General features: G+C 46.6%; 1 protein-coding gene across 2 annotated transcripts in view; it reads right to left on the bottom strand.

The window, feature by feature from the left end:
- Positions 1-27,302, bottom strand: part of KIF5B (kinesin family member 5B) — a 795,256-nt gene that overhangs the window by 353,110 nt on the left and 414,844 nt on the right. The window contains exon 16 of one of the 2 annotated variants that reach the window (XM_078663342.1): positions 20,925-21,113. In XM_078663342.1, the coding sequence (XP_078519468.1) occupies positions 20,925-21,113 (189 nt within the window). The remainder of the gene's footprint in view (positions 1-20,924; positions 21,114-27,302) is intronic. The other variant, XM_078663343.1, reaches the window with a different exon arrangement.

Genomic DNA, 27,302 nt, shown 5'->3' with positions numbered 1-27,302 from the left:
TACGAAAAGTACACCTTCCAAAATCTCTGAATTTCCTGGTGGCAGAGCGTCTAGTCTGTAAGCCCAAAGACCTCGCAGTCGCACTGCTATCTTTGAACATTTCTAGGGCAGCGTCCGCCTTCTTCCCAAAAAGGCCAGTGCCATCAAAAGGAAAATCCATCAGAGCAGCCTGGACATCAGATGAAAATTCGGACGATTTTAACCAAGCGGCCCTTCTAGTGGCGACTGAAGATCCCATTATTCTAACCACAGAGTCCGCCGTGTCACTGCCACTCTGAATCACCTGGCGAGCCGCAGCCTGCGTGTCAGACACTACCTCGTTGAAGTTCTTCATATCCTCCTCCGGAAGCTTAGATGATAACTGCTTAACCGTGTCCATCAAAGCATGTACATATCTGCCCAGCAGACAAGTAGCATTTGTCGATTTAAGGGCCATGCTACTTGACGAGAATACCTTATTAGCATTCTGATCCAACTTTTTAGAGTCCTTATCCCCTGGAACATGGGGGAATGCACCCGTCGTCCTCTTTGAGCAAGTCGCCTGAACAACCAGACTTTCTGGCGAAGGATGAGAAGTTAAGAACTCAGGGTCACCAGGTGCCACCCTATAGCGTCTCGCCACGGTTCTAGACACTGCAGGTGCAGTCAAAGGCTTTTTCCAGACTTCCAATATCGGTTCAGTGAGAGCCTCAGTGAACGGGAGAGTCGGCTCAACAACAGAAGAAGGAGGATGTAGAACCTCAGTAAGGATGTTCGATTTAAACTCCACAGAAGGCAAAGTTAAGTTCAGCAATTCTGCAGCCTTTTTAATCACAACATGGTATGGAGCCACATCATTAGAGGGTGCATCAGAAACTGCAGGCAACCCCCATTCAGGGAAAATTCCAAACCACTTGCAATATGCAGCTCCTCAAAATAATCTTCTTCCTGATCCTGAAGTTCACCTTCCTCCACCTCAGGATCCTCATATCCCTTCACTTCCAAGAGACGCTGTGCTCTACGCCTCGACCACTCCAACCGAACCGAACTCGTCGGATCCGGTAGCGACTCCGACGGAGTCGGGGCCGGCGTCGAGTGATGAACTGGAACAGCCGGCGAATGGGAAGCTGGAACCGGCGTCGAATCTCGAATCCGATCTAGAGGTCGCTCCGGAGCCGACGAAGCCGTGTGCGGAGTCGATGACCTCGGCGGCGCGGAACCAAGCCAAGGTGGATATGGCATCTACATGAACGGCATAAAAGGCGCCAGAGCGTAAGCTTGAGGGACACCCAAGTTGTACGACAATGGACCCATGGGACCAGCCGGTGCACCAGTGGGGTACATTGCTCTTGCATACACGCCATACATAGCATTAAGGAAATGGGAGGGGTCCTGTCCAGGACCAGGAAACGGAGGGTACAAACCCACTGGCTGCTCCGTAGGAGGCTGCACTGGAATCGGTTCTTCTTGACCCTCCTGTTCCTCTCGATGAAGCACCGGAGTCGCCGAAGCCTGGGGTTCTTCAACGTCTTCTTCCTCATGCGCAGAAGACAGACACGGATGGTCCTGGATCCGGAGATGGCGCTAGAGACTGAAAAGGCGAGGCTTCACCTTCAGGCGAGGGAGATGGCGAGGGAGACAAAAAGTCCTTATGATGCTTACGAGATGAAGATCTCTTCATCGAGTCCGACTCCCTGCTGGAATGGTGCCTCGAGCTATGCTTCTTCCTCTTATGTTTCTTCTTCGAGGAACTCGAAGCATGTCCCGAGCCGACTTTGACGACGACTCCGATCGAGACCTCGACCTCGATCTCGTCTTCGACCTCGACCTCGACCGTCTGGATCTGGACCTCGAAGACCTCTTGGCATCCTTCCCTTTTACCTTGGCCAGAAGGAGTTTAGCCTCTCGCTCACACAGAGCCTTCGGGTTCATCTTAGAACAGGATCGACAGCCTTCGACATCGTGGTCCGAGCCCAGACACCACAAGCAATCATTATGAGGATCAGTCTTGGACATTATCCTGGCACACGATCCACACTGCTTAAAACCTGTCTTCTTCAACGACATCTTCGACGAAAGACAACAGCTCGAAAAAGATACAGAAACACACAAATAGCAACAAAGTTACTATCCGCAACACAAGAGATCCCAAGACACCGTTAGCGTCGACGGCGCGGAAAAAAGGGAACTTATGTCATCACGCCGACGTAGGCCTAATAAGGGGTCGGTGACGTCAGCCAGAGTCGCGCGCGATGCTGTGCTCCTGTGACGTCGTCCACGCCGGCGTGCTACAAAAGAGTTTTCCGAACGTTGCTGACGCAGGGGGATATTCACAAGGTGAGGAATCCACTGGCAGATGTATCTATCAGAATAACCTTACACTCTTCTGTGAGGTTCAACGCCTGGAATTCTCTGTACTCCGGAGCCACGCTGTCAATTGGAGTGAGCTTGGGTCTGGATGGAGCACTTGGCCCTGAGGCATTGTCAAAAGAGAAGGAATCGGCTGCAGGTGAATCGGTTGATCCTGAGACAGCAGGAGGAGTTCTGTGTACCATAACTGTCGGGGCCACGCTGGTGCAATTAAAATCATTTTGCAGGGTTCCGCCTTGAGTTTCCTGATCAGCCTCGGGATTAGTGGAATTGGAGGAAAGGCGTAGATCCCTGCTTGCGTAGAACTGGTATTTGGTGTTCTCCGGGGTTGCAAACAGTTCTATGGTTGGGGGTTTCCCAAACTGAAAAGACCTCCTCGAGAATGGTCTGGTCTAATTCCCACTCGTGACTGATCGATCTTTGGCGACTCAACGCATACGCTGTTGAATTGAGCGAACCTGTGAGGTGCTCTGCCGTAAGAGCAATGTTGTGGCGAATCGCCCAGTTCCAAATTTCCTGAGCTTCTTTTGAAAGAGCCCGGGATCTTGTCCCGCCCTGTTTGTTTATATAGTGCATGGCCGTTGTGTATTTCCGTGCGAACCAGCACTGTGTGATTCTGAATCCTCGGAAGAAAGGCCTGTAGGGCCAAGCAAATAGCTTTGAGTTCCAATAGATTGATGTGGAACTTGCGTTGGTCTGGATCCCAATGGCCGCTCACCTTCAACTCTTGTAGCACCGCTCCCCAGCCTTCCAGTGAGGAGTCCGTGGTTAGAACCATGGGAGCTGGAGGAAGCGTGAAGGTTAGACCTCTTGAGATGTTGTCTTTTACCAACCACCAGCTGCTTGCTTTTTTCATTGCTGATGTCACCGTAATTTGGTCTTCGAACGAGCCTTCCGCTTGGCACCATTGCCTGTCCAGTTGCTCTTGTAGTGGACGCATTCGAAGCCTGCAGTGCGGAATCAATGTTATGCAGGATGATATCGATCCAAGCAGGGACTTGTAGAGACAGACCAACAGTGATTTCCTCTTTTGCAAGAGACGAGCTGACAGAACAAGTTTGTTCTGACGTTTCTCCGATGGAAAGGCCTTGCAGCGATTTGTGTCCAGGATAGAGCCTAGAAACTTTGCTGACCTGGATAGAAGAAGAAGTATCGATTTCTCCTTGTTGAGTTGAAGGCCCAGTTGGCTGAAAAGTTGAATGCAGCTTCTGACCACCCTGGAAGCGGCCTGGAAAGATGGAGCTTTTATCAGCCAATCGTCTAGGTAGGGAAAGATCTCTAGAGATTCTTTTCTGAGAAACGCCACCACCGGAGCCAGTACTTTTGTAAATATCCTTGGTGGGGACCTGAGACCAAAAGGAAGCACCTTGAACTGAAAGTGGCTCTTGCCTACTGTGAAGCGTAGGTATTGCCTGTGAGCCGAGTTGATCGGCACATGGAAGTATGCATCCTCTAAATCCAGAGTCGCCATGTAGTCTCCTGGATTCAGTAGACGTAGAAAATCCTGAAGGGTGACCATCCTGAAGGATAGCTTTATGAGATAGGTGTTGAGCTCCCTTAGATCTAATATTGGACGCCACTTTTCTTTTGTCTTGCGAACCAGGAAGAACCTGGAACACAACCCTTTCCCCCTTGAGAGTGAGGTACAGGTTCTATTGCCCCCTTGATGAAAAGTTGGTGGGCTTCGAGACGTAAAAGTCCTAGATGTTTCGATTCGTTGGCGCCCGGAGCTCTGGTTGGAGGAAGCTGTTGAAACTCCAAAGTGTGGCCACCCTGAATGATATTCAGAACCCACTGGTCTGATGTAATAACCTTCCAGCTGTGTAGAAAATGAGAAATCCTGCCCCCCACTGATGTTATCGGAGGGGTAGGAACAGTAGAAAGAGCCATGAAGCCGCTATTGTCGCTTAGAATTGTCTCTCCCTTGATGCCCTCTTGATGGCTGGCGAGAGAAAGACGCCGACTGGCCTTGGTGCTGTGTGTATTGTGGCTTGTAAGATTGCGAGGATTGCAAGTACGAAAAGTAGCGCAGTTGATTGCCACCTCTGTACTTGGAAAAAACTCTCCCTCTCGCACCTCTGAAAGGAACTTTGCAGTAATTCAATGTCCTCAAGGACCTTGTCGTGTCCGTGTCCTTCTTGATGCCTTGAAGGGCATCATTTACATGCTTTCCAAAAAGCATCTCTCCGTCGTAAGGTAAGTCCAAGATCTTATTTTGAACTTCCTGGCGAAACCAGGGTGCCCGTAACCAGCCTTGACGCCTTAAAACTGCTGAACCCGCTAGTGCACGGAAAGCTGTAGTTGCTATGTCCATAGCACAATCTATCACCTCTGAAGAGGAACGCTCCCTTTCCACCAGTATCTTCCTGGCCTCATCTTTCGATCCATCCGGAAGTTGGTCCACAAACGGGGATAAATCGCACCACATCTGGCGATCATATCTGCCCAAGATAGCAAGAGCATTAGCAGCTCGAACCAAGAGGTTGGCCATAGTAGAGAATCTCTTTCCCACATTGCCCATACGTCTCCCTTCCTTGTCTGGTGGTGTTGTAAGTGGTGTTGATGGATTTTTGGACTTGCTTTGCACCGCCTGGGAAATAACTGAGTCCGGCTTCGGCTGACCAGTCAGGCAAGCAGGACTACCTTCTGGAGCTTTATATTTCTTCTCCAGCCGGGGAAGAACAGGAATGACTGTTGCGGGATTCTGCATCACTTTAGTACCTTCCGACCATACATGTTCGCTTATTGGAATTGAACGAACGGACTTTCTGTAAGGTTCCTTGAAGTCGTAAAGGAATTAGTCTGATTGTATTGTCGTACTAGGTAGGCCAAATATCTTTGACCCCCTTTCAATAAGATTATGGAAACCTCCAATGTCAGCTGGAGGGGAGGTAGCAGTATCCGGCACTGGTGAATCCGGTTCCTGAATGACATCATCGTCCCAACCTCTATCCGGGTCATGAGGAGGATCAACCCGAGGATCTCCATCCGATGAGACATCATCATACTGAACAGTCACAACCTCCTGATAGCTCTCTCTGGGTTCTGGTTCCGAAACTCGAGAAACCAAAGGTGTCACTGCAACTGCAGGAGTAGTAGGGATGGATGGAGAAGGAGGACGCTGTTGCCGTTCTGCAGTTTGCGACGGAAACCTCTTTTTGTAATCTTGTAGCATCAATTGCAAGTCTGTTATAAGAGAGGACGGCATTGCCACCGTATCCTGACGTGATTTTTGTGGAGGCCTTTCTTGCTGAACAAACTGGCGCTCTTCAGCATAGCACTCATCAGAATCCAAATCTTGAAACTTTACTTGTAATTCGGATGGGCTATAGGCATCTCCATTAGGACCATCCTCATCGTCATCAGACTCCTCATCCAGAAGGAAAGTGGGAGGCAAAGGTGTTACACGCCGAGGAGATGTCATCTCTGGGGTAATTTGCTACCTTTTTATAGATATGCGGACCCTTTGAATCATCGACGTCGTCGTCGACGGAAACGTCGGCGAAATAGTCGGCGAAATAGTCGTCGACGGGATCGTCGACGGAAGATTGATCGTCGACAAGCTCGTCGTCATCATCATCATGGCTGCCGTCGTCGCCGTTGTCATCGTCGCCGCCGTCGACACTCCCTTCGTCGCCATTATCGTCGACGTCGAAAAAGTAGACACCATCGTCGACTAGCAGGAAAAAGGTACCTTAAGCGTCGACAAAGATATCAACGCCACCTCAGTCGACGAAGCTGCAGTCGACGGTCCCGTCGACGAAGCTGTACCTGAACCCAAGTCTTTTTTGTAAGTTGTCGTCGACGTACCAGCTGTTTTTGTCGTCGACGGACGTGGTTTCTTGTCCGAACTTCCTTCCTGAGGGACAGTAGAAGGTTTCTTGCCTCCCTTCTCCTTTTCAGATGGTGGAGAAGTAACAGAACCACCTTTCTTTACCTTCTTAGCTGTCTGTGTCTCCTCAGTCTGTCCCAGCCTCTCCTTTACACCTCGGTGAGGAGATTTTATGGGACTAGCCTTTTCAGACCTATCAGAGGTCTTTTGTAAGGCTTTCACAGGGGGCTCAATAGAAGTTGATCTTCTGGAGGACGCAGCTGAGGAAGAATCCTCACTGTCAGATGACATAACCTCTTTACGTGACTTCATTTTCTGCAGCCAAGTCAACAAGCGGCCTTCCCTGTCTCTCAAGGTCTTTGTAGAGAATGTTCTGCAGATTTTACAATCTGTGGCCTTGTGGTCCGGGAACAAGCAGTGGATACAGTCTTCTTGCTTGTCCTCCACAAACAGCCACTTCTTAGAACAGGTAGCACAAGCTCTAAATAACGCCTTCTTCTCCTTGTCAGACATATCAAAGTTGAAGAAATGGAAAAAGAATCCAATCTGAAGAGAGAACTGAGCAGAGCTCAGCAGAGACTCCCTAGCACAACGTGCAGTAGAAAATCTAAGGCTCTGAGGCTCTCTCAGGAGGGTTCTATGGGGTGAGGCTGTTCAGATTGGTTGTTTCAGAATTTAGGTCTCTTTTACAAAAAGAGATGGATAAGCTACAAAATGATATGAGGCCTAAGCCTAGTTTTCTCTTTTGTACTTACTGCTATGGTATTTTTTATTTACCGAGGCTCCCATTCCGACGACGGGGGAATGATACAAAGCATGGGAATCTATGATAACTCCAATACTGGGGCAACCTTCCTTCCTCAGATCCCGATTGCAACAAGAAGAACAAGAAACATGAAGACCTGCAGTGTAGCTGCTAACATAAGGACGACGCCCACCGACTTGGCCCCAGAACCCTACAGGCCTGTTGATCCTTGAGCTTGCTCCTGCGAAACTCCGGCGTCTCCTGCAGACAGCAACCTCGAAAACCCCGGAGGACCTGCCTGCCTTGAACCTTCCAAAAGACTGGGACTGCCACGAGCAGTGGTGCTGCTCAAACAGCAATACCCCTGGTGCCAACCAGGAACCGCGAATCCAGCCCAATCTGCACCCGCCGAGCCCGGCCTGTGCCTGAGTGATCCAAGACCACGAGGACGTCCTCCCGGCGACTGTGACCCGGAGTCCAGTGTCCAAAGACAATCCTCGACGAACCAGACGACGCCTGCAGCCTCAGAACGAGGGACCCCTGCAACTGCGACCAGCTGAGGGTAAGATTTCCCAACATCAAAAGACACCCCTGCACCCGGTGCCCCACGGTCCCCTGTGCTTACCTTTGGGGTACCTACCTCTTCCCCAAAATCCCAACTTACCTCTCGAAGTGGTGGTCACACCTGAAGAATCTCCGTCCCGAGCCTGCAACCTTTGTTCACTTTTTAATTTTCCCATTGGATAACATTGAGCGCCCGACGACTCAAAGGCACCCTGCACCCAGCCACCCGAGTGCAGCTGGAAGTGCAACTACTACCCTACTCTACTCTACATTCCCACTTGCCTTGAGTAAGTGACCAGGACCTCAGCTCCCACAGCCGTGGCCTGCTTGCTTGCAGCCACCAACCAAAGGCCCCCTACCCTCCATTGGATTGCATTGGGCTACTCTCTCTGCACCCGGCAGGCACTGTGCCGCTGAGGGGGCAACTACTGTACCTTTCCGACCCTGGGAGACCCCCGAGTCTATGACCAGAACCTTAACTCCACCAGTCGAGTACTTACCTAAAAGCCGATAACTCATTTTGCTTCCATAGGTTAACATTGACTGGTTTTAAGTGTGGTGTGGAGTTTTGAAACTTTAAAATATTCATCTAAAATCAGCCGAATAACGAATTCCGAATTACACACCTGTGATCAGGAGCGAAGCCAGTATTGTACCTTTTAGCCCAGTACTGAACCGCAAAAATAATTATAGCTGTACTTACCAGTAACCTGAATTTTCTTCCATAGTAAACCATTGACTATTTTTCTGTGAAATTTCTTCTAAGTGTCGATTTTAGCAAACTACAAATATTCCTTAAAAATCGTACCAACTATTAAAACGTTAATACTTACCTGTCTTAGGTAGAGATCCCAGTACTGAACTTAGGAGTCCAGTACTGGATTACAAAAGTAACGAGATCGTACTTTACCTGTGACTTGAATTTCCTCCTATAGGATAACATTGCTGAGTTTTCACTGAAAAGTTTCGAAGTGTCAATTTTGAAAATACATTTATATTCCTTAAAAATCACTACTGTAACCAGAACGCTTTTACTTAACTGTTTACAGTACATGTCCCGGGACTGAATCTAGGATCCAGTCCTGGGGTTAGAAAATTAATCCATAAAGTAATCAACTGCATTTATCTAGCAAAACCCATTGAGCTCAATGTTAAATTGTGATGCCTGTTGCAACCACTGTAGCTATTGTACTTACAAGGTCTATTGCCTTTTTGCAAAGTAATTACCTAAAGTCACTCAAATTGAGAAAAGTATATGTTGATACCTGTTGGTTCTAAAATAAAACGATATCTTTGTATATAAAACAATTGGCCTACAGTTCAGTTCTTGAGTGTGTGAGACCATTTGCTGACGGAGTGTGTACAACAAATGCTTTAGACTGTCCTCTGATACTGCCTTACTGCTCGACCAAGCTACCACAAGAGAGTAAGGTTATATCTAACTTTAACCTATGCCATGGGACTGGGGACTCTGTACACACTGTACCCTACTTTGGTCCAGTATATATAGAGTCACTTTCTTACAATCATTCAGTACCTCTGCACCGCCTAACAGGTCACTTGTGTTGGGTCCTTATCTGGACCCAGTACAGAACATCTGGCTACTCCAGCACACACTGAAAAATACTTTAATTGACATTACTAAGTTATGGGCAGGTCTCCCCTTCTAAACACTCTAGGGACTCACCCACACAGAGACGATGGTTTCCACCTCACTTAACTGTATTTCTAATTTCCAGACGTCTTTGGCATTCCTCTCTCCATTTTGTTTTGTCTGGTAGCCTACAAACAAGCCACTCTCCCCTTGTACTTGTGGCCCCTTTCCATGTGTGCCTTGGATTGTGCCCATCGGGTCAGGCGCATACGGTGGAGAAATGGGATTAACTCACTGAAGCGCTCTTCATATGATCTTGCACCAGGATCGGCTTCGTCCTAGAGTTCACTCCGAGTTCCCTTAGGGCGCGCTTGCGCTTGAACAGCGCCCCTACGTAAGATAGCTATCATCGGACTATGCTCTAGTCAGACAGACTACCATCCACCTCCTGCTCACGGCAATCACGTGCTTTGAACACGTCCGCAGTGGCGGAGTCCGGGGCTTTCTAACGAACCTCAACAGCACCGTACTTCACTTCTACTTGGCGCTAGGAGAGAGACTGTGTTGCCACAGCTCACCTTGATGAGGGGGAGGGGGGGTGATTAACTTATGCCGAGATAGTGGTTTTCAGCCCAGAAGTGGTTTTCAGCCCAGAAGTGGACGCATTTTGTGCAGCTGTACGGTACCAATACCTCAACAACAGGGGAGTCTCAGTCTACTGCACTACTCTGTTGTGGACATAGCCCATCCTGGTGATGTTTTAGATGGGATTCCTCTCCCTATTAACTTTGATTTACCTGATTATCTTTTAACCTCATGTCTCTCAGAATGTGACTATAGGGAGCTGTCCTCGCTACCCCGCCAGTTCAGGTCCAGATTTTAAATGATCTCGGTAAGCGTGACATAATGCATGATTGTGTCAATTCTGTCTCCTAGCATTGATGCCTGCACGTTTTAATTGTTAGTAACACGACATGACCTTGATTGCTTATGTTTACATTATGTGCGCAGATTTCAGGGACAATTTATTTAACATCAACACACCGCCGGGCTTTAAATTGCTTACCTCTTAGCCTGTGCTAGTGTTGTCAAGCCCTTTGATAAATTGCTTTTCTTGTGTGTGGGGTATACACCACTTAATTTTGATATTTGTTGCACTGAGGGCACAGCACTTTACATGTTTTTATTGATTGTTACAGGTTTGTCATGGAGAGCAAGGGGCTCTACCACATTTAACCTGAGCAGTTACTAAGGAGGGTTACTATCCTTCACCCCAGGATCTTAAGGAGGTAGGGTTAGTACCCAAGGGATCATATTGTGAGCCCTGATGAAAGCTGGGGTATTACATTTAGCTGGCTGAAACATGTCGCCGGTTTTGCAGAGTAGAGGAGTTGGTGCCTCATTATAAGCTCCCCATACCACTATCCACAGACGCGACATTTTACTCTGGTCAGGTTAACCAATATTAAAACTATGATAGGGACTCCCTGGTACCAGTATTAATCACTATATCTGCACATTTCCGCACTTGTAATCCCATATCATTGTCACTTTGTATTGTATTGTCTTCCCCCTCCCTATTGCTCCATCTCTTGCGTTGGTCTGCGCAGGGAGGTGTTAGCAGCCCTATGATGAAGCATGACACAGGTTGCTGTGTGTGGAGGCAGTTTTAACACTCCTGTGTGTTTACCCCACATTTGCTAAACAGCTAATATAGCTTGCGTCCCTCCTCCAGTTTGCGGTTGAGATATTTGTGTAGGAGGTCAGAGTGGGACAGATTCCTCTTACCCCTCATTCCTTTTGTGTGGTTAGTTATAGCATATACAGAGTCAGCTTCCTACAGCTGCCAATGGCAGAAACTAACTACTTCACCTATTTCTATTTCACTGGATTGATTTGGTCCATCCTTAATAACCTCAATGTCAGTTTCCTTTTTCTCTCCTGACTACAATTGCATAAAATGCTCTTCCCAGATGCTGTAGAATAAAAAAAGTCCTTTTTTTTACCACATGCACGGTTTCCTTGGCCAATAAATGCCAGAATAACTTACAATCTTTTATTCTAGATGCCTCAACAAGGGTGTGCCAATTCTCTTCCTCCCATCTTTTCTTGGCCTCAAACTGCATCTTGCTGTAGGCCCTTCTTCTCTCAGCTCCGACAGTGCATTTCCATTCTTCACTGCATTGACTAATGCGGTTCTAGCCTATTAACAGTCATCACTGTACCAAGGTACGTCTTTCCGTCTAACATAGATGCTTTGTGAATGTCTACAGAAGTAGCTCTTGATGGTCTTAAGAAAATGGGAAAATAATCAAGGTCTCTCAAAATAAGGAGAATTGAGACTACCTCAGAATATATATCCACTAAAGACTTATCATCTGTTACTACGTGGCTCCATCTAATCTGTAATTATTTGCAGTGACTAAAGGCAAGGCCACTCTATCAGCACGGTTTATCAGATAAGGGATGTCAATTAGCACCATAACCAATGCATTATGATCACGATCATGTCTGGATATAATGGTCATATCATGTACTTTGTGCCACAAATCTATATCGACCATTATATAATCGATCCTGCTTTGTGTGTGCGACCTTTTGAAGGTAAAGGAAGCGATCAGATCGGATGGCGTCCACTCATTACAAGCACAGACTCCATAGGTTAGGATGAAAGACAATATTTGTCGTATCAACATTGTGCATCTCTTAAGGAAAGGTATCTGCAGTTTGTTTATACCTCTTGCTAACTCTTCCTCTTGTACATAGTTCACTGTTTTATAGGTTACATTAATGTCTCCTGCTCCAATAAGGTAATACCCTCTCTCCAAATTCTGTAGAAAATTAATCAAAGATGATAATGTGGCAACCTCCTGGTTTTGATTGCTGAAGCAATTGTATATGTTTATTAATCTTAGTATGAACTCCCCTTTTAGTAAGTAAGTAATGTTTATTGTTTAGATAGTTAAAACCATAACAATTTAAAACAAGTAGCAAAAGCACAATATTACGATAAGCAGTTAAAAGTAGAAATTTAAGTATAAAATCATTTTGTTTCTTAAAAGTTCAATGCAGAAAGTTAGACCTTGTTTGCCCAGCTTCCGACCCTTTAACAAAGCTTTTTAAAGGCTTTAAGAAATTTGATCAGTCTGCCATGCAGTGGGGGATCTGAGGGGCTTAGGCACGCCATTATTGCGGCTCTGCAGGATCTAATACCTCTTTCGTTGAAACTTGTCTTTGGGAAGATTGCACGTTCAGCCCGCAGTTTTTTACATGTGCAAATTATATGGATAAAGTCTTCTTTGTGATGACTGCACAGCCGGCACAATTTAGGGCCTGTGTGCAGCCAAACTGGCTGCTCAGCCTGGGATGGTAGTGTTCCAAAACGCAGTGCCATAAGTTGTTTTTTTACGTTAATTGAGTAAGTTTCGCATAAATAAGCCGCCGGTGCAAAGGACTTATAGTGGTTTATCACCATCCAGGCGTGCGACCTTGATCTTAGGATATTTTTGTCCAGAAGCAGTGAATGGGTTTTTGATGCTTTATTTACAACTTTTTAAACGATTGGTACGGCAAATTTTTGTTCCATATTTCCGTCGTACATGTGGCCGAAAGGGATTTGTAAAGGTATTGATTGAAAGGAGAAGATTTGTCTTGGTTTAGTTCAGACCAGATGGCCTCGTTGATTTTTGATGTAGCAGCGTTTAGCTTGAAGCGATACCAGGTTTTCACCGTCGCGTACATTCTGCCAACTTATTCATTTGTAAGGCCGAATTCCAGGCGAACCTGGGCTGGGGAAGCTGACCTTGAAATCTGGAATACTTTTTTATATATGGAAGCTATTAGTTGGTTTAGGATCTCTCCATCCTCGCCATAGAAGGCCGCGCTGGCATATGTTAGAGTTGGCAGGATTTTTGCCTTCATTACGGCGAGCAAAGGTTTATAGGAGGGGCCCTTCAGCTTTTTAGCTAATAGGCTGAAAGCAAATGTTAGTGCACTTGATCTCTGAGACATATATTTTTTATGCTGCGTAAGATTTCTTGAGTTGTCGATATAAAGGCCTAAGTATTTGTATTTTTTTACCTCCTCGAGTTGGATTCCATTAAGCCAGATTGTCAGTTTTCTTAACTGTTTTTTTCCAATCATCATAGCTTTTGTTTTGGATGCGTTTATTTCAAGATTGTTTTCTGAAATGTAAACTGACATTTCATTCAGGCATCTTTGCAGGCCGATCTTTGTTTGGCTCATTAGTACCACGTCATCCGCTTATGAGAGATGCGAAAGTCTCAGTTCGCCAAGCCTTGGTGGATGGGAGTTGGTACAGTCCAGCCTTTGAGAGAGTTCAGATAAAAACAAATTAAAAAGATGGGGGGCCAGAACACACCCTTGTTTTAAGCCTCTGGTGGTTGTCAGCTTCCTTGATAGTCTGGACCCATCACCTATCTTAATCCTTAGCCAGGTGTTTGAATAGAATAACAGGATGCCTTTTAAGAGCCTTTCAGGGATACCCCAGGCTCGCAGCTTTTTCCAAAAAAGATGGTGATCAACACTGTCGAAGGCTGGTTTTAGGTCTATAAAGCAGAGGTAAAGTTGCAGTTTCCTCTGCTTACACTTGTTTGTAATTAGCGAAAGACATAAAATGTTTGTCGTCGTTCCAAGGCCTTGTCTAAAGCCCGTCTGGTTTTCCGGAATTAGGTTAAGGTCGTCAGACCAAGCCTTAAGCTCTTCTAGTACCAGGGAGGCATAATATTTGGACTCTACGTCCAGCAGGGCTATCAATCTGTAGTGCGCCGGATTTGCTCTGTCTCCTCCTTTAAATAAAGGTGTCAGAATCGAACCTTGCCAGTTTACTGGTATGATGTTTAGTTTCTCCATTTCTTGATATAAGTTGGAAAGGTGTTTGCCCCAAAACGGAATATCATATTTGAAGATTGCTTGGGGGATTCCGTTGGGGCCTGGTGCACCGTCGTTTCTGCCTTTTTTAATTATACGTCTAACTCCTTCACGAAGGGGACGAGTAACTTATGGCTGGAATCGGGGAGACATTTTCCTCCATTGGATTTGTGACCACGTTCGATTGCTCCTTCTGTTTTGAAGTTGCGGCGTCTTCTGGGCTGGTGCTTTCTAAGAACCCAGTGGGTTTTAAATGAACTGCCCCTCGATCATAGGTGTTTCCCACGATTGGTTCTAGCAAGGGAGCTTCCCAAAACCTCCTGGATAGAAATTCCACCCACTCAGATTCTTGTATGTTTGAGGATAACACAGTAACCGGTCTGTTCAGGTTGTTTATGGTGATCCAAAAATGTTTTGAGTTGGATTTCTTTGAGCTACACAGGAGTTCGGCCCAGAATTTGTCGTTGCTCTTTCTATTTTCTTCCCAGAGGTCTTTTTTATAACATTTCCTGAGCTGTCTTACACTGTCCCATGCTGCTGTGTCAGGAGTTGTTCTTTTTAGCATCCTGATGCATTTTTTGAGTTTACGTTTCAGGGTTCGCAGACCTAACGTTGTTGTTTTTTCCCGGGAGTTGGGCTGCTTTTGTCCTGACGGCATTAATGTTTGTAACTCAGCTGTAAAGCTTTCCCATGCCTGTATTTTGTCCTGGGCTCCAATTTTGCTAGTAATTAACAAGTTTTTTATTTTTAACTGCAATGTTTCAATTGTGTCGTTTGACCATTTTAGACGTTTTAGGTCCACTGTGTGTATGTTGCCATCAAGAGTTGTATTTACCTGGTGTTTGGTAATTTTTGACCTAAAATGTATCCACTGATATGCATGGTCACTCCTGGCTGTGAACTCTATCGAGAAGTGCGATAGGGATGGTATCAGCAATACTGAGATTGCTGTGTAGTCCAGTCTTGACCTTGTCTTTCCCCCATGGAATGTAAACTTAGGGGGGAAATCGTCTGGAGTTCTACCGTTCAATACTTTTACCCCAAGAAACTCTAAGGCATTAACCAACCCTTGCCCAACGAGGTCCACTTTTGGCCTCATTGGCTGGTATTGATGTGGGACGGACCAATATATGTTGTCTGCGGATATAGATTCGTCCTCATCCGGGGTATAAGTTAGGTTTGAATTAAAGTCCCCTGTGAGTATCAAGTCCCACAAGGGACAGGTACTCCGGATGTTGGTAATGATTCCGATTAGTTGTTTGTTGTGGGCCAATTTTTTCCTGGCCGAAGGATGTGTGTATGTGTTGATCAAGAGGACGATTTTTGATCTATTAGCAGACCCTAATGTCAGTTTGATCAATTGAATATTTGGTCCTTCTGAATCCATTTGTTCACTTTTAATCTTTAATTCTGAAGAGATATAGACCGCCAAGCCCCCTTTTCGTCGACCGAAGGTTTTGGTTTGGGAACTGTATAGTGGATGTACTTTGCCAATGGGAGCGCTTCTAGAGCCCAGGTTTCCTGCAAAGCTATTATATCATAATTTTCCCATTTTTTGGGGGGAGTTCTCCGTTCTCCAGCCATTTTTTTGCCCCCGCGATGTTCCACGAGAGCACCTGTATGTTACTTGTGTTGATAGATTATTTTCCGTTGGTCAGAGGCTTGTTTTCGAAGTTAATACTCCTGGCAACCATCCCCAGTTGTCCTTAGTCCTGTCCATTCCGTTTACCCGGTCATTTTGTGGCCCCTCTTTCTGTGTTGTAGAAAGGTTGCCGCCAATTGCCCCTTTGAGTAATGTTTGAATGTTAGGTGTGTTATCGTTTCGCCTTTGAGCTTTTCCTTTACTACGGTTGAGAATGTTGTTTAGGGGGCCAGGATAACGGGGGGTCGCTGGTTTTAGCAATTTAATTCCCCTAGCTTCAAATTGCACCTTAGAATTCATGATGTGCTGCACGTCTTCTTCAGTCAGCCAGGTGGTCAGTGTTTGCTCCTTACTCTTTTGATGTTCCCTTCCTATGAATTCTACTGCCAATAGATTCGCCGATGTTAAGTATTTTGACGCCGGAATGTTTGATGTTAGCTGCAATATGTTCCTTCTATTCAATATATCATGGGGCCCTTTTGAATCGTATTCAGGGATTAGCAATAATTTCCATTCTGTTGGTGCGTTGCAATGGCCTGCCTGGGGCGTTGTTCATTCTTTCTCTTTTCCGAGTGTAATTTGCTTTAAGCCACCTGTGATTTCGACTTTTATGTTGACCTGGTGGGTCTTGAGATTCATCGCAGACTGATCGACCAGAAGGTCGTCCACCCGGCGTCCTGCGCTCGAGGTAGTTTCTGCTTCCAGTGCCGTACTCCTTAAGATTGAGTCAGCTTCTTGTTTCGGTTGTGGTCTCTTTTGGTTTTCCACCAATCCGTTGGTTCCCCCTAGACTAAGCATTTGGAACTTTGGGATGTCCGTTTTCTGGGCAGCTTTTGTGCTGTCACCGTACTTCTGGTTCCCCATGTTTGGAGTTTCTTGATTGTCAGGGAGTTTCCATGTTTCTCTTCGTCCATCTGCACGATCTCTATTGGTGTCATGGTCCGATTCTGATTTGTGTTTTCCTTGATTATTTGCAACTTTGTTTCCACGGCATTTTTCTTCAGGGCAATTTTGAGCTGTCAGGTTACTAGTCATAGCTCGTTGTTCGCCGTGACTTCTCGCGTCTTCATTGATGGTTTCCATTCCTTTCCCTTTTTTTGTTTTTTGAGCACTTGTTCTTCGTTATTTGTTGGGTTCCGGTAAAGTCCCCAACTTGGGTCACCTCTTTATTTGGGTCTTGTTTATTAATCCCTTTCCTTCTGCTTGTTTTTCAATTGCTGCTGTATCTAAGCAAATAACACTATTGGTGAGATCATCTGTTGAACTAACCGAGGCTGTTGTTGTATAACCAATCTCTGGTAAGCGAAACATTGGATAGATCTTTGTTGTATGCTGCTCTAAAGGCAGGGACAATTTATTCCGTGCTTTCCTATCGCGTTTTTTTTGTTTACGTGATAATTTTAGATCTTTGTTGCTTGATCTGTCCTGATCTTTATTGCTTGATCTGTCCTGATTGTCTGTCTGTTTGTCTGTTTTTATGTCGTTGTGATGCTCTGGGCTTGAAAGAACTTGATTGTTTTCTGTTTTAATTTTTGTCGATTCCTTTTCATCCCTTCAAGCCCAAGCAGGATTTATTGATTTGAATTATCTGATCTAGGAGTGCTGGCAACAGGCTTAGTTTGTCTATTATTGGGTTGCATGCGCACTGGACGGCGTATTTTGCCTGGGCTCTAGAAATAAGATTGTTCATACTCTCCAGTTTGGTATTGATCCCTGCTATTTGTGTTGCTATAATGTTCATCAGGTCTATTTGGATATCCATCTTATCGTTTTCCATGTTAAACGCTGTTATTGTTGTCTGTAGTGTATTCAATAAAGATTTAGATGTCTCTGAAAAAAACTATGGTTACTGGCTGTTTCTCCTTGTTGGAGCTGTGATTTTAAATTTTTGGTCTCCTTTGGGTTTTGATCTTGGTTAAGCTGGTGGGTTTTGTCGTCAATCTCCCTACTGAAGCTATTGTTTGTATACCTTTGATAGCTTTTATTTTCCAGAGTGAATTCCTGTGGCGTTGTATTTTTTGGGGAATTAGCATGATGCTTTCTGCCCGCTTGGGCAGGCATTTCGGACACAGTTATTTGCATAATGTCTTTGTTTGGTGGTGACATTCTTATAATTTGACGGACATTGTCAATACCTTCTTGATCGTCTTGGTCCAGCTGGTGCACCTGAGCGGCTATGTGAAGCCTTGTTGGTCTGGCGTTGTTTATTACGGGCTTCGGGGTGGACGATGACAGGTCACCTTGAGTTGTTTTGAGTATTGTTGTTGGCGAGTAGGATTTTTTACTGAGACTTAGTGCCCTTTGGTCGGAGATTGTTAAGCCTACTGTCTGATTCAGGCGGTCCGTGGGGTTAGTTAGTTCTGTGTTGTATTCAGTGATATTGTAAATAGTGCCCTCGTTATTTGCCCTGCATGCCTGTGCTGTGTCAGAGCTCAGGCTTAAATCCTCTTTAAGTGCCGTTCCTGTGCTGGTACCGTTCAACTCCCCTTTTAGGAATATGAGGTCAAGTCCTAATATATCAGCTGACTCCATGTTTAGCTTGTAGACTTTATAGGCCAAACCTGACTCAGCCCAAATAAGTAATCCTCCAGCCGGACCACCTGCTGGCGATAGTCTTGCTTGGACATTCTAATTAGTGTACACCACCCTAAAGATTGGTTCAGTCGCCCACATTTCCTGAAACCCATCTACTAGGTTGGCCCAGTTGGAATCAGACAGTTTTGACCTTAACACTACTACATCCCACGCAATCACTACATAGTTGTTCAAGACTTGTGAACTTCTGAGTTATAGGGACCTCTGTTAAAATTTCCCCTCCTGGGTCAAGGCCTGGCTCAGGGTGGACTAGACGTTGAGCTTAAATAATTAGCAGGTTAGTCTGAATATTAGTTCTATTAGGACTTATTGTAGAAGACTTATTGGTTCTTTAGGTGGCTTCTTTTTACATTCCTAAATGCCATTCAAGAGTCAATCTAAACTGTCAAGATCAGAGAGAGGCCATAACCTACTGCAAGTTGCTATTCCATAGGTCTGGTGGCCCCAGTGTGTATCCTGGGTTGAGCAACCGCTGTCAGCAGCAGTTGCGCAAGTATACATATGATGGCTGTAGAATTATCTCAGGGGCATAATGCTGATCCCATGACCCCAACCTTCCCAACTTAACTTATCAGAACATGTAATACGTTTTCAGCAAGATCAGGGAATTTGCAATTGAACACAATACAATCACCCTGTATGTTTTCTAGAAGGTCCAACCCACTCATCTAGCAAATAGAATATCTTGGTAGCTAGAGATTGTAAAATCAGTATTGCGTGATAACCAGTGGCAGACTTTATTTTTCAATTGACCCATGGACTCATTCATTTTAGAGGGCAGGTGGGGAACATTAGTTAAAATTGCCACATAAGGACTGCACCCAGGTGGAAGATCAAGCCTCGCCTGATTGTAAATAACGTTTGTTCTATTGTCTACTTCTAGGGATTCCCTTAAATCTGGCATTGCATCACTTCCATTATGTCTTTGTTGGATCCAGTCCACTGTACCCTAGCATCTCTTTTTATTAGGGTCATCAACTCTAATGGAGCGGCCTTTTGTTAGTCCTTCTTCCCCAACCATTCCCACTTTTATATCATGGTTGCTTTTGCGAGTAATAGCCGGGGGCATGGAAGGAACCACAACACGAGACTGCTTTACAATCTGTATATTAGATTGATTGACTTCGCGTTCACCTTCAACTGTGCTACAGCTCCGCGGTGCAGACCTCACTATGCGATCATTCACTCCAAAGCGATCTGTTGATTTTTGTAGCTTTAACACAGAATCCTCCAAATTACTAAGTCTATCCAATAGAACTGAGAGACTAGTGATCAGTATAGACTCGAGTTTACTGACTATATTGTCCGGGGTAGAGGTCAGAGTCTTTTCTGTGCAGGACAACGAGGATATATTGATCACCCCCCCCCCCCAATTTGTTGCACAATTGGTGTCTTCTTTGATCTAGTGCTTGCCTATTGATTGGAGGCCATGGTTTTCTTCTTCCTGTTAATTGGAGGTCCACCTGCAGTTAATGAGGATAGATTAGGAGAGGTTGGAACAACTATAGAGTCCCCAATGGCAATTTCGGGCGGTTGAGTGATTACATTTTGTGCAATTACGAGATCATTACAGGAATTAGTGATTGCAGGGAGTATATTATTATCTCCCTTATCCAATGATAGTCGACGTTCTGCAAATATAATTTCAATGTCTAGTACCCTTGCGGCATGCACCAAAAAGGAATCGAGGGTGGTGCCATGCAGTCTCTTGTGAGGTCTCTTAGGGGAGCCCACCTTATCCCCGAAATTCTTCCTTTTTACCATCTCTAGTGGAAATGAGTGATCGAATGTCGTTAAGTTGGCACACCTACCGCCTATATCAGGGGAATGTAACCAAGGGGGGTGGCTCAGCTTCGTCTGCCCGTGGACGGGCGCAGATGGGCCCGCTCTTTGCCCGGGCACGCCCCGCGCTGCGAGATGACTTCGTTGATTATATGAAGCTCCGGCGCCTCTGGCGAATGTTGCAGCCCTCCTCTGGGTCGGGGCAGCTGGGGAATGCAGTTCCTCATCCCCGTGGCACACTGACAAGGACCAACTGCACGAGTGCATATTGTAGGACAATCACAAAGGCAGCAGGAGTATTCAGTAATTAAGAAAGAGGAATACACTCTACCAACCGTCTTGCCGAGGGCTTACGAAAGAAGGATGTTGCTTTCTTTATATGCGATACGTCACAGACGCATAAAAGACAACATGGTATAAATATTGAAAAGCAGACAAGTGTATGTGAAGTCTTATGGATGGCGGGGATGAGCCTGCACTATAGCCAGAGCACAGGTCATAAGTGGTTCACAATATTGAAGAAAAAGGCCTCACGGCTAGGTTACTCAGCAAGACTATTGTGTTGGTCTCTTAACAACTTCCAGGCAAATCTCAACTGAAAATATTTTCCAAAAACTGAAATATCACAGACACAAAAGTTAAAAATGTCAACAAAACAGCATAAAAAACATTGAACAAGATTTAAAGACACCATACATAAGTACCAGTAGTATTATGCAGAAAATAATGTATGACTTACTAATCGCAATACAAATGGTAAAAGGGTTATGGGGGGGCTTTAAAGACAAGCTCAATCTGATAAAGGATCACATTTATAACACAATCTACTTTTAATGTAATGAAATGGGACTGGTGAAAACAACAATTCAAATAGTGAGTAGGAGTGCTGCTTGTAGACACACAACATCGTAACTATTAAGATTGATGTTACCTGTGAGATAAGAAGCTGGCATGCTGCCAGTTCGGTTTCATTCTCATCCATCTTTTTGTTACTTTCAGTTTGGGTGCTCTCCAACTGCTTGCAGCGTTTCACCATGGTTTTGACTTCTGACTTCATTTTGCTAATATACAGTCTTGCAACCGTAAACTCTTCATCTATTAAACCGGTCCCTTCAGGCTGCTGAGTGAAGGTAAATGGAGAGAAATTAATACACAAGTACTAAAACACAACAAAAGTTATCCTTCTCTCTTTTAAGCTACCCCTAAAACATAGATTGGTAAATAAATTAGGCTAACAAGCATTCCTTTGAAATCCCTAAAGAGTTTGCCGACTAGCGATGTGTTCGAAGTTCCACTATACAAGGCAATGGTGTGACATTACTCCATGATCAATTAAATTCATTAATTTAGCGGAAAAACATTAAAACTCAAACCCTGAACCAAATTGGTCTGTAGTCCTTAGTAAAGTTTCATACATATTTTGTGTTCATTAATCATTTCAAAATTAATCTCAGATGATTATTCCTGCAGTTGAAACAGAGTTTCTTAGATAATCTTTTCAGGGATTCTGAGCTTTGTCACGGATTTTTTTTATTTTATATTAACTTTAATTTAAACAATTTATATTTATTTCTATTTATCCTTCTCTCTTAATTAAAGACACCGCGTTTTTTCAAAATTAAAATGACAATTCCTCTATATACCTAATTATCAAGCCCTTTCAGTCTATGTTTTACCCATGCCTTGCCCATATACATGTATGTTTTCTATTTTGATGTTACAATTATTTAATTTTTGCATGGTAATTACAAGGCAACTTACCCAACAAAAACATGTCCCCTCTTCCTAATGTTGGGTCTCCACTGCTGTGTGCTTCAATTAAGGTCATATCTATTCCCATAACACAACAGAGTATTGGGAATGCCCCCAGCAGTGTCGCGGAGTTTTAAAAATGTGTCAAATGTATACAATTCTATGTCAGGACTCGGAGGCGAGGATTAGGCTGTACTTTCTTCACTTTAATCACATTTGAATACTCCAGCAGCCATTTCAAGAATTTGACAAAAAACTAAATTTCCATGACGAGAGAAACAAAGAAAGTCCATCCAATCACAACACAGTCTCTCTTATAATATCCTGTGTAGCCTATCTTCCACTTTCTTCCAGCAGCAACACAGTTAAATGCATTTTGGATTCCTTATTTGTTATGACAGTACATTTGTCGTCAATTTTAGCAGATTCGCGCGTTTCATTTGGTGGTACTAGTGCTAATGGTCAGCGCCGCGGTAGCTTATCCACTCCTACGCGGCAGCCATCATTCTAGGCTCGCTCGAGCGCGTGCAGTCTTCCAACTGCTAGAGGGCCTGCACTGAAGAAATACACGACACGTGCAGCGCATCCCCAACCCACCGGCAGCCGGAACACTTCTATTTCACTGGCTAATTACAGTGACGTGTTCCGGCTGTGGCAGATTCATGCGGGGAAAGGTTTGCGCTTTGAAACGCGATCGAGCATTCTATTTTTAGCCCACGCCTGAAGGGACAACACCCTACGCCTACGGGGTAAGACTAACACTGCTCAGGGACACCCCAGGCGTTATTAGCCCCTTTAACATACAGGGGGCTGTCCCATTTCACCAGATTTGACAGTTGCCTTTAAAATCCCTCAGAGTCATCTGGGGGGGCAAGAGACCCCGCTTCTCCCAGACACTCCTCATGGCCCCGCGGGATCGTGGAGGGCTGGGATGCCCAAATCTGGTGGACTATTACTGGGCCACCCACTTGCGGTTTGTCATTGAATGGGGTGTTCGGCGGAGTGAGAAGGGGTGGCTGCATCTGGACCGGGCGGTCACGGGTCGCACGATCTGGAACCTCGCTTGGACCCATAGGGCGGGAAGGGCCCCTAGCGCTTATTTGGCGGTTCCCACTAGAACGGTCCTGGACGTGTGGGACAGGGTGGCGGTGCGAAGGGGCCTGACGACTTTCCCCTCACCCCACACCCCCATAGAGGATAATCCGTGGTTCCCGCCGGCTAATCACACTACCGCCTTTCGCAGGTGGACGCGTGAAGACTGCAAAGTCCTTACGGATCTCTTTGACGGCAGCTCCATTAAGTCCTTTGGCCATTGTAGAGAGGAGTTCCATCTTCCCCCAGAGGCTGAATTACAGTTTCTGCAGTTGCGTCACTGGGCCCTGTCGGATGCGATGTACCCGGGGGCCACTCGGGCCTTCACCCCATTCGAGAAGCTGGCCCGCTCCGGTGCGGGCGCGAAGGGCCTTATATCAAAAATTTATCGGATTCTGCAACATCCTTCCGCACCCCCTGCACACCCGTATCAACGTCGTTGGCAGGAGACTCTAGGTGCTGATATTGACCAGGCGCAGTGGACCCGCCTCTGGAGGGATGTTCCTAAGGTGTACCGCAGTGTGCCGCAACAGGAAAATGCGTACAAGGTAATGACGCTGTGGTATTATACGCCCCAACGACTGCACAAGATGTTTCCCTCTGTGTCGCCCGGTTGTTGGAGATGCGATCATGTGCCAGGTGACTTCATGCACATTTGGTGGACCTGCCCAGTAATCGCTATCTTTTGGAAGGAGGTGTTGAGCCACATTCGGGGGGTGCTGGGATTTCCCCTGCCTGATGCTGCTAGCACGATACTGCTGGGACTCAAGCCTGTTGACCTGCTGGCCCTGACCCGCAGTGATTGGACCTTAGCGATGCAAATGTTGGGTGCCGCCAGGCAACTTATTGCTCTATACTGGAAGAAGGTGGAGGCCCCCCCTCTAGCTGTGTGGTTCGGCAGACTGTGGCATGTCATTACTATGGAATTGCTCTCGGCCAGGCTGCAGTCTCGCACGACCCGCTTTGAAAAGGTTTGGAGGCCACTAGTGGCTTACCTTTGCAGGAGCGAATTCGCTAGGAATATGCCCCCATCGCTGCGAGCATTGCAATTGGTGGAAGATGCGGCGCTCCCCTATGCTCCTCGCAATTTGTAACGCCCCCACTGCAGCGACTGTCTCCTCTACTTCCGCCCTACTCCTCCCCTGCTCTTCTTCTCTTCACCTTCTAACCTCTGCTTTCCTCTTTTGACGGCCTTCTCTTGGGCCTCTGGTTGACTGTTGGGCCCCTGAGGCCGGTTACTTGTTTCTGTTTGATATGTTTGCATTTGCCCGCTCCGCGGGAAGATTTGTGAGGCGGGGTATCACTGGGGTGTGCCGGGCAGCGCTTTTTGACCCCCTTCTTGATCGACTTCGTGGGATCTTGCTGGACTTTGATGTGCAGATCGATGAGTGCGATTGGACGTTCCGATTTATGCAAACTTCGCACCACGAATTCTTTCACGCGGCCGGCCCCATGAGGGTTGTAGGCTTATCGCTGTGTCACTGTGACCCTTTTCTTATGTGTGTCTCGAACTGAGGCTTAATAAACAGAAGTTGAAATAAAAAATCCCTCAGAGTTATTCAAAGAGGGGTTCCCCTCAACCACATTGCAGTAAGTTTAATATGGATTTCGAAGAGACTGGGAAATATACGGAGGAGGAGATCACCTACCTCCCCATAGATGACCAGTTTTGTGAGGTAATGGACACGTCAATCCTCATGGCTGTGTCTGAAGTAGTAGCCCCCTTGGAGCAGAGACTGCTGGTACTCTAGGCGCAGTGCCAGAAGCCCCTCACAACGAGCTAAGATTCCAACGGGCCCCCAGCCGCCCTATCTCCATGTCAACCGGCTACCCCAAAACCAAGCCCGCCCCAGAGCCTAGACAAACGCAAGCGCTCGGATGACCCTGGGGTTGATCTTGATGCTTTCGCACCCCTCAAGAAGGCTTTCCCAGAGGCCCAGCCCATACTATAGCCACAGACAACAGATCCTTCCAAGGTAGTTCCACGCACACCCCCACAGGGGGACCAAGGGGATGGGGATGACTCTCCCATCACACTGGATGGGGATGGTCTAGACCATGACGCCCAGCCCCCCGGTTGGGACAAACTCACCCGAAGGCGTCGGCCCCTATTCACAGGGGGATTTGATGGACTTCGACGATCTCCTACACCCGAGGTCCGCGGACATGTGCCTGGCACCCAAGGTTGTGGCCTACATGGCCAGTTGCCTAAGGAAGCCCCTAGAAGAGGTGAGGGGATGCCGAAAGGTTAAATTCCCACAGCCCTCTTTGGAGGGGAAGTGGCTACCACACCAGAAATAGATCCCAAGATGGCCACTTTCCTCGCCAAATTTGTCCACGACCCCAAGAAGGGCATTAAAAGGTCCTGGCGGTCGTGCCAGGATAAGCTCCTTGGCATTGCGGGACCTTTGGCTAAAATCATGGATATGGTGGAGGATGCCAATGCCTCCGGCTCCCTCATCTCCCCGAGGGTGCTATCTAGCTGGGCTCAGAGGGCCATCATCTTCCTGGGGAACGCGAACTGCGCGATCTCTACAGAGCAGCCTAGGTCGCTTCTCATTAAATGAATCCCAAATTGGGGGAGCTTTCCACATCGGAGGCGAGGACAGTGGCTTATGGTAACCTGTTTGGGGACCTGTTTATCAGAGAATTAGGAAAATTCGTAAACACCTTTAATTCCCTGATAAAGCTCAATCTTCTATCAATAGGATATTTACTCATGTTTCTGCCGCAGCCGGTCGAGGTAGGGGGTACTCATGCGGCCGTCCTTCTACACCAGCATCCAGAGGTGGAACTCAAGACTGGGCCAGTGGCAGGAACCCAGCAAGTTTGGCAATTTCTACCAGACTAAGTCCTATCCCTGCCGTCGCCGCGGCAGGGGTGGCCAGAGAGGAGGCAATTTCAACAATACACAAGATGAGACTCTAAGACCCGACAATAATTTCAGTTGGTGGTAGAGTGGCCCTTTTTCAGCAGAGTTGGGAAAAGTTGTCCTAGGATGCATGGGTAATCGAGAAGGCGGCAGACTTCCACATCGAATTTTACGCAATGCCACGGCAAAACCGCATTCCCACCCCACTGACCTTCCCCCCTGAGCAGAGGGAGTTTGTTGAGCAGGAGATAGACAGCCTGTTACGGAAAGGGGCAATAGTGAAATCTATGATTCACCTGTGGGGTTCATCAGCAATCTCTTCCTTGTGGATTAGAGGGATGGCGGGCAGTGCCTGGTCATCAACCTCAGAAAATTCAAAGCCTGGCTACTCTACCGTCATTTCAAAATGGAGGGTATTTACCTCCTGTGGGATCTCCTTCAGGTGACAGACTGGATGGTTCGCCTTCGGTTCCCAGGTGTTCGAATTCACTGCCCTTCCATTCCGTCTCTCATCAGCTCCATGGTGTTTCACCAAGTTGATGAGACCAGTCATCGAACATTTACGGTCCCAAGGGGTAAGACTCATTATCTACCTCAACGATAATCTACTGATGGTCCAATGCCTGCTCCACATGTCCGCGCATCTGCAGACAGCGATATACCTCTTTAGGGTTTGTAATCAACAAACAAAAATCAGCTCTGGTTCCACCCCAGTCAATCGAATTTTCAGTATTTCACGAAATCGGTCAAAGCAACCCTCAGCCTTCCCTCGCGGAAGCTGATCAAGATCCGACACGAGCTCAGGAGAACCATCTCCAAGTCCCATGTTTCGCTCCGTCACTTGGCACAGATTGTGGGTCTACTCTCCTTGTGCATACATTCGATCTTCCCGGGCCCCCTCCATTACAGGGCTTTGCAAGCCACCAGCGACAAATGGTTGCACATCAACTGCCTGGAATTGATGGCAGGCTCACTTACCATCCGTTGCTGGACCAAGGTGAGAGTGAAGTGCTCAGTCCTTCTCAAGATGGAAAACGTAGCAGCGGTATGCTAGGTCAATCACCTGGGGGAAGAGATCGAAAACCCTGTTGGATCTCGCCCGAACCCTATGCGAATATTGTCTGGCCAACCAAATTTCCCTGTCAGCGGAGCATCTCCCGTGACTTCCAACCAGATAGTCGTATGGCACTCCCGCCATTAAAGGGATGCCAGTCTTTGGAAGTTGAACCCCCAGATCTTTAGTCAGATCGGGTCCCTTCTCTACAGATCTCTTCGCCTCCCGGCTGGACTGCCAGCTCGACAGATACTGCAGCTGGAGGCCGGATCGCCATGCAACAGCCATGGACGACTTTCTCCAAGATTGGAGCAGGGAACAGCCCTACGCCTTTCCTCCCTTTGCCATGATAACCAGACTGACGGCGCAGGTGCGCAGACAGAGGGCAAATGTAGTGGTGACTACCCCGATCTGGAGGTCACAGGTCTGGTTTCCAGCAATGATGGAACTTTCCTTGGATTTTCCAATTCCCCTACCCCTATTTCCCGATCTCCTCCAGGATCCCCAGAACAATCCTCACCCGCCGGTTCTAGCGGGAT

The sequence above is a fragment of the Lissotriton helveticus genome, chromosome 10 (genome assembly GCF_964261635.1).
Source record: "Lissotriton helveticus chromosome 10, aLisHel1.1, whole genome shotgun sequence".
NCBI lineage: Eukaryota > Metazoa > Chordata > Amphibia > Caudata > Salamandridae > Lissotriton > Lissotriton helveticus.
This window is presented reverse-complemented; position numbering and strand designations above follow the sequence as displayed.